Source organism: Salpingoeca rosetta (assembly GCF_000188695.1).
Source record: "Salpingoeca rosetta unplaced genomic scaffold supercont1.39, whole genome shotgun sequence".
Taxonomy (NCBI): domain Eukaryota; class Choanoflagellata; order Craspedida; family Salpingoecidae; genus Salpingoeca; species Salpingoeca rosetta.
In genome coordinates this window covers 4,054-11,622 of record NW_004754895.1, presented here as the reverse complement: position 1 = coordinate 11,622, position 7,569 = coordinate 4,054, and the positions used below count along the sequence as shown (strand labels likewise).

General features: G+C 55.5%; 2 protein-coding genes across 2 annotated transcripts in view; one reads left to right on the top strand and one right to left on the bottom strand.

Annotated features, from left to right (window-relative positions):
- Positions 1-439, bottom strand: part of PTSG_13137 (uncharacterized protein) — a gene marked incomplete at both ends in the record, with an annotated part of 7,482 nt that extends 7,043 nt beyond the window's left edge. Inside the window, 2 exons of the mRNA XM_004987911.1 lie at positions 37-171; positions 341-439. Of these exons, the coding sequence (XP_004987968.1) occupies positions 37-171; positions 341-439 (234 nt within the window). The remainder of the gene's footprint in view (positions 1-36; positions 172-340) is intronic.
- Positions 440-835: 396 nt separating this feature from the next.
- PTSG_11047 (uncharacterized protein) lies at positions 836-6,254 on the top strand (the record flags this gene model as incomplete). Its single annotated transcript, XM_004987910.1, has 13 exons — positions 836-1,333; positions 1,626-1,671; positions 1,862-1,925; positions 2,100-2,163; positions 2,192-2,286; positions 2,618-2,684; positions 2,875-2,986; positions 3,139-3,188; positions 3,388-3,568; positions 3,783-4,036; positions 5,510-5,628; positions 5,804-5,862; positions 6,220-6,254. The coding sequence occupies exons 1-13, from the start codon at positions 1,004-1,006 to the stop codon at positions 6,252-6,254; spliced, it is 1,476 nt and encodes a 491-aa protein (XP_004987967.1). The 5' UTR covers positions 836-1,003.
- Positions 6,255-7,569: the final 1,315 nt, after the last annotated feature.

The following is a 7,569-nucleotide window of genomic DNA, read 5'->3' as shown; positions in this document are numbered from 1 at the left end:
ACACACACACACATGCACACACACACACACACACACCGCTGGGACTGCGCGGTGGAATTCAGCTTGGGTGTTCGCAGAAGAAGCATTGGTAGCCGTACTCAACGGCGCTTGAGGGGAAACGTTCTTGAAGGTGTAGCAGAGCGTGGCACACGCCTCACGCGTTACGGACGTCTGCGCCATGTTGCCAGCAAACGCAAACGTCCGATTGTCAGCGCGGTGTGTGCGAGTGTGCGTGTGTGTGGGGGGGGGAGAGGTGTTGGTAGATGAGAGCAGCGATAGGACGAGGGGATGCGCACGTAAGCCGCTTCAAACACACACACACACACACACACACTCACACCTTGATCTTGGAGGTTGGTGCATTGGACTTGAGCTTGGACGACGCACACAGCGCACTGCCACCAACCCACAGCAGCGCTGTCACTGCCGTTGCACGCATTCTTGTCTTCTTGTCTTCTTCCCCAAAAAAAAAAACAAACACAAACAGAATTGTGCCGAGTCAGCACTTTCTGCTTTGTTGTTGAAAGGGTTCGCTGCTGTGAGATGGAAGGCAGACGCACAAGCACGCACAGACACGCACATGCACGCACACGGCAGGGGGAAACGGCTTGACAAGGAGCAGTGCTCTGCGTGGAGGAACGAAAGGGAAGGGGGTATCAACTGCTGTGCTGCTTACAACCGGGACAAAGGCACGACAAGTGCATGGCAAGCAAGCCAGCCAGGCAGTGAACAACCACAAACAAGTCTCCTTCTTGGCTCGTTGCATACATGTGTGACAAGCCACAAAACACTGTCAGTCAGCCCACCGTCTGGCAACAGCATCCAAGATGTACTCGGCAAGGGCACTGGCAACTGCTATTGGGGGTTGGTGGCGTCGTCGCCAGCAACGGCCTCATCCACGGCATCCCTCCCTTTGATGCAACTCCCACCACCTCTGTGCTCATCATCAGCCCATCATCAACAACAGCAGCAGCAGTGACAGCAGCAGTGACAGCAGCAGTGGATGACACGACCACCATCAACAGTCTGCAAGCCATGTGGGCACTGCAGGCGGCGTGTGCTGTGGCTCGCAACACCCTCGTCTATGGGCGTGACCATTGATCGCAGCACGAGCACAGCAGACACAAGCACGCTTGGTGGGCTGCTACACGGCGGATGCAAGTGGATCAGCGGCGTGGCTGCGGACAATGGCGTTTTTCCTGCCACGGCATTCCATGCAACTCGCCATCCATCCTCATCCTGCGACGGCATTCCATGCAACTCGCCATCCATCCTCATCGTCGATGCAGCCGCAAGTGCGGTGGGCGCAGCCGTGCTGTCTGTTCCAGAAGTGGTATGGAAGTGTGTGGTGGCTGGCAACGGCTTGCTGCATGGCATGTCCAGGCTCGTCCATCACCTCTTCCTCGTGTGTGTGTGTGTGTGTGTGTGTGTGTGTGTGTGTATGTGTTGGAATAGAAGTGAATATGGGGTTGGCACGCACCATGTGCGACTGCTGATGCTTACACGCTTCACCAATCCTGTCTGGTCCATCTCATCACACCACTTCAGTGAATTCCACCACCATGACCGCCTCGATGTGTCCATGCCACTCTTCTCTACGGTGACATCCATTCACACCGGAGCAGCGACGCGTTCCACCCGCACAAGCAGGCAATACCTCGTCAGCTTCAGGTGTGTGCATGCATGTGTGTTGTGACGTGGTGCGATGTGGGGTTCGATGTTCACTGCTGCTGCTGCTGGGTTTTGAGGGGTTGGTGTCGCTCACTGCACCACCACTCGCCCTTCTTGTGCCACTGCAATCTCATTCCAAACCTGCTGTGATGCCACTGCTTGACATGTGTCTTCTTTCCCTGTTGTGCAGGGGCACTAAGTCTGCTCGTTCTTGATGCCATGCGCAACCACCTCCCCAAGCTGCAACACGGCAGGTGTGTTGTGCTACGCGTGTAATGTGTTGTGTGTTACTGTGTTCCGTGTGTGTCTCGTGCGTTGCCTCGGAGTCAACTGGTATTGATGCTGTGTGCTTGTCGTTCTGGATCCACCTCACACACACGCACACACGCACATATTGTCCCTTTGTATGTTTGCTTGTGTATGCGCAGGGACACTGTGTTGGTGTGCGCGTGCAGGTGGTTTGGCGAAGAGCGAATGGGCCGTGAGGGGAAGGTTTGGATATGACCCCTCGTGTAAGCAGGCAGAGGAAGAGTTCAACACGCACACGTACACGCAACTGGCGCTGGAGACCAAGTTTGGGCTCATCGTGGATGGATTTGGCGACCACTCCTTCAGGTGTGTGTGTGTGCGTGTGCGTGTGCGTGTGCGTGTGCGTGTGCGTGTGCGTGTGCGTGCGTGTGTGCGTGCGTGTTGCAGACGATTTCGGTCCTGTTTGTGCTCTTACCCACCTTCCACCTCCCGCCACCCCCTTTCATGCCTCGTTGATCGTGGCTGCGGGTGCCATCCCCGTCATTGTCGTCGATCACTACGTGCTGGTGCGTATGGATGAATGACACTTCGTGTGTGTGTGTGTGTGTGCGTGTGTGTGTGTGTGGAGATGTACCCTCCCGTCGCTCAAAAGTGCTGCGATGTAATGTTCTGGTGTTTGCTTTTTGCATTCTTGCAGCCCTACCAGGGCCTGCTGGACTGGGAGACGTTCAGCATCCGCATTCCCCGAACACAGGCTCCTCGAGGTGTGGTGACACATCGGTGACATGGGAATGTGAAGCGATGCGTGAGGGGTGATGTGGTTTGAGTGGGGATTGTGGTTGGTGATGGCTTGCACATCACGTCGCACACACACACACACACACACACACACACACACACACACACACACACACACACACACACACACACACACACACACACAACTGTGTTCAGCGTCCGAGGATCCTGCGGTCGATCCCTGAAAAGGTGGTGGAGATGATGCAGAGACGCGTTGTGTTTGTGTTTGAGGAGTTCTTCAAGTCCCTCTCCACCCAAGTGCACACAGGTGAGGGAGTACGTTGTTGGCACAGGGGGCTGTCGAATGAGTGTGGCGAGTACGGTGTGGTATGTGCGTGGCTTGCTTGTTCTCGTGTCCATTCAACCACTCTCACCATCTGCCAACTCGTGTGTCATGATTGTGTTGTTTGCTACTGTCAGCGCTGGAGTCTGCCAGGATCAACCTGTTCAGCGGCGACAACGCGTGGCAGGTGAGGGTGTGTGTGTGTGTGAGTGTGTGTGTGTGTGTGTGTGTGTGTGTGCTCTTCTCCACCCATCCACACGCCATCATCACCACCTCCTCATTTTCTTGTGTGTTTGCTCACATCCTTCCCTTCCCACCCTCAACACCACAATCACCTTCCACACATGCTCGTTTCCCCTTCCTTCCTTTCTGCTGTCGCCACACAGAGGGCCCTTGAACCAGCAGCTGTCACCCCCTCCCCCTCCACCAACCACCACCACTGCTCTGGTGGGATGAACAGACGGGCGCTGCCATGTGATGACCATTCAGCCATGCTTGTGCGGCTGCGGAAGCAGCAACACCAACTCACACCACACCACCCCACAAAGCAAGCGAGCCATGAGCAACGTGAGTGCATCATTGCATGTGTGCGTGCTGCGCACAGCGGCAGCGTGCGTATTTTGTGGTCGCTGTCTCTGCTGCTCCTGTCTCCCCTTGTTGTCCCACATCAATGTGTGCATGTGTGTCGTGTGGCTGCATGTTTTGCCTTGCTTGATGCGCTGTCTCATTCGTCGCTCTCACACACAACCGCCTGCACACCTGTACATTCTCCACCTTGCAGCTGCTGCTTATCTTCCCCTCTCTTCCTCGCCCTCCCTCGCGGCCATCACAACAACAACAACAACAACAGCAGCCAACACACCCTCCACCGCCGATGCAGCAGCAGCAGAGAATGCACCACCACCAGCATCACTTGCAGCTGAACACATTCCCCAGCCAACCAACCCATCGCCCACTGCTGCTGGCTGTTTGCTGGTGGCAACAGGTGGCGACAGCACAAGCTGCATTTTCGGCTGGAAGCAGCAGCAAGCAGAGGTGAGGGCGAGAAGAAGAGGGGAAGGGAGAGGAGATGCGTGTTGGCTGGATGGATGGATGGATGGATGGAATGAGGTGGGGTGGGGGATGCTGGGTGTGGTGTGGTGTGGTGTGGCTGGTGACAGAGGATGGTGGTGTGTGGTGGTGTGAGGAAGAGGGATGGATGGGTGGAATGGGGTGCAGCATGTCTTGTTCCCTTCCCTTTTGTTTTCTGTTTTCTCTCTCTTCCCTTTCTTCTTCACATACACACGCATGCACACCATCAGCAATGGCAGCAGCAGCAGTGTATCTGCGCACATATCCATGCCTCCTCTTCCCTCCCACTCACTCACCATGCTGGTGCTCGCACACAACCACACTTGTAGGTGATGTTCTCGCACAAGCAGGATGAGGGAAATGTCGAGGCTACTTGCCACGCGTACCAGGTGCACTTGCCTCACACATGGTATGTAGGTGGTGATGGGTGGTTGATTGTGTGTGTGATGGGGTGCGGTGATGGGATGTGGTGAAGCGAACAAGAGGAGGAGGGTTCATGGGGGATGATGGTCACGCACCGACACACACACATACGCACACATACACACGTACACGTGGTGCGTGTGATGTCACTCACTTCTTCTGCTCTGCTGTCATGATGGCTTGCTCTGTGCCTGTTGTGTTGTGTTCCCATCCACGTTTCCCTGCACCCATGCACACGCACACACGCATGCACAGGTTGGTGAGGTACTAGCACACATCAGGATGTTGATGGAAAGTGGGCTAGCATGCCGGCTGCTGCTGCTGCAACTCCCCTGATTTCGGCTGTCGCTTCTTTGCTCACGCAGTGTTCCCATATGCGTGAGCAAGGTGAGCCCCATCATGGCTGCTTTGGTTGGCACATGTCGCATGTGTTGGTGTTGTTGCTGCTCTGGGTGTGCTTGGTGTTGTCGCTGCTGTGCCTCGTGCACCAGTGTAGTTGTGCAGCTCACATGCGATATGTGTATGCTTGTGGCTGCAAGGGGGGCGACTGTGTGAGGATCGTTGGAGGATGATGATGGGCGGTGCACACACGATGGATCGGGAGGAGCAGCTGTGTGGACACACACGTCCATGGTCATGGCGGGCACATCCACCCACAGCGACGCAATCATGTGCAGGTGTGTGTGTGTGTGTGTGTGTGTGTGTGTGTGTGTGTGTGTGTGTGTGTGTGTGTGTGTGTGTGTGTGTGTGTGTGTGTGTGTGTGTGTGTGTGTGTGTGTGTGGGCGAGGATGAGGGAGGGCAGAGGAGGGGCAGGAAGGTGAACACGCCTGCTGTGCTCACATGCCATGCCTGTGCCTTGTGTGTGTTGATGTTGTTGTGTCTTGTCGTTGTGTGTTGGTTGCATGCGCACCAGTGCCACATCAGAGGAGGGGGAAGAAGCCGCCATGAACGACCCCATCATCATCAACTTCCCCATTTCTCTCTCCTTTTATCTCTCTTCCACCACAGCTCAGCTGTCACCACCGCCATCACCACGACCATCGACGGCACAGCCGCCATCACACTTCGGCCGACACGAGCTCCAATCTGGCGTGAGGCAGACATTGCACATGTCAGTCGCTCTCATGAAGAGGTGAGCAATGTGCGTGTGTGTGCATGGTGGTGGTGGGGACAACATGTGTGCGTGTGGTTGTGTGTCAATGCGGGTGGTTCGATGGGGCTGGCGTGTGGTTAATGATGCTTCGCTGTCAACCCTCCCCCCCCCACATTCTCCTCTTCGTATGTCTGTGCACACACACGTTTCACAGCGTTGGCGAGGCGCATGAAGCGGTGGCACCAACGACGATGACGATGACGAGTGATGAAGGTGAGAGGGCAACTGAGATGTGTGTGTGTGTGTGTGTGTTGGTTGACATGTTGTACATATTTCCTTCTTCGCTTCCCTCTTTTCTTGTCTGTTCTGTCCACTCATGTGTCTTTTCTTCTTCTTCCCCCTTTTTCGATTGATTTGGACACAGGGCCATGCATCCGCTTCCATCCAACCGACCAACCAAGCAGCCGAGTGAGCGAGCCACGGACACGGCGTGGCAAGGGGCCGTTTGTTTTCACCCTTTCCACCACAAGCAACAACAGCAACAGCTGATGTGTGGCTGCATTGTGGATGAACTGGCCCTCCGTCTCTCTCGTCCATCTCCTCCTCCTCGTTGCCGTTGGTCGCCAACAGCAGCGGCAGCGGCCATGGATGTGGAGGTGAGATGAATGGTGGTGGTTGTGGTGATGTGGGTAGCGTGTGATGTGCTGAGTGTGAACATCAGCATGTCGTATGTGTGATTGTGAAGTGCTGGTTGGATGTCGTTGGGTCTGTTGGTGGTGGCAATGGGTTTTGTTGTCGTTGACAGCCTGATTCTTTGACAACTCACCTCTTCCTCCACACGCACACGTACAGGGTGTGATGTGCGTCGATGTGCTGTTGCCTCACATGACGATGACGATGGTGGTGGTGAGTGGTTTGTGGTGAATTTGGACGGCGCACGCACACGCATGTGCAGATGTGATGCTTGTGATGGTGGTGATGGTGGTGTCTGTGTGTGGGGATGTGACATGTGCGTGCACAGGTGGTGATGTGGGTGATGTGAATGTGGCACAAGGAGGTGGACGTGGTTTGTTTCTGCCATGCTGGCTCACTGCGTCATGTCATTCTTGCTAATTTGGTTGCTTGTGCTTGCGCGTGTGTACATGTGTGTGATTTTGCACATGGCGGTGGCCGTTTTCTTCCCAAGCCCCCATGACACGAGCAGGGCGATACACGCACACACATACGTGCGAGAGAAGAAGGCACGAGGTGAGACGCTGCCGCTGTGTGTGTGTGTGTGTATGTGATGGGGTGGTAGCGCACATGCGCACGCACGTACACGCAAACGCACGCATGTACACATACATGCCAACACACCACAGCAGGCATTGGCTGTGGGGTGGTTGCACTGACGTGTGTCTCACATGAATCAATCACACAACTCAAATGTGTGTGTGTGCGTGTGTGCGTGGCTGCAGGCGGATGAGTGCGGGTTTCCCCAACCAAATTTCCTTCCTCCTTTTCCCAACTAATCGTCTTTGCTCTGTGTCATCATCATCATCAGCCTTCCCCATGTGATGTGGAGCTGTTGAGGCATGATCGAGACAGCGGCCAACACAGGTATTTCAGCAGTGGTGGATGTGGTGGATGTGGTGTGCCTGCTTGCTTGCTCGCTTGGTTGCTTGCTTGTTGGGTGCTTGCTTCGTTGGTCTTGTGTGTAGGTGATGCACCCCGCCCACATCATGCTGCATATTCCCATGCGTGGTCCCTTGTGTCCCTCCTTTCGTGTCCTCACCACCACCGGTCATCGTTGTTCGTCTCTGGTTGTTCTTCTTGCCTCACAGGCAGGCAGGCAGGGCAGGCATGCTTGTGCTGGTGGTGGTGCTGTGATGATGGCCGTGCGTGCGCGTGTGCGCTGTGCACCGTGTTTGGGGCTGCACCGATGAGGACAAGGAAGGACACGGCCGGTGCCCGCCACTCTTCCCCTTCATCTCCTCTTTC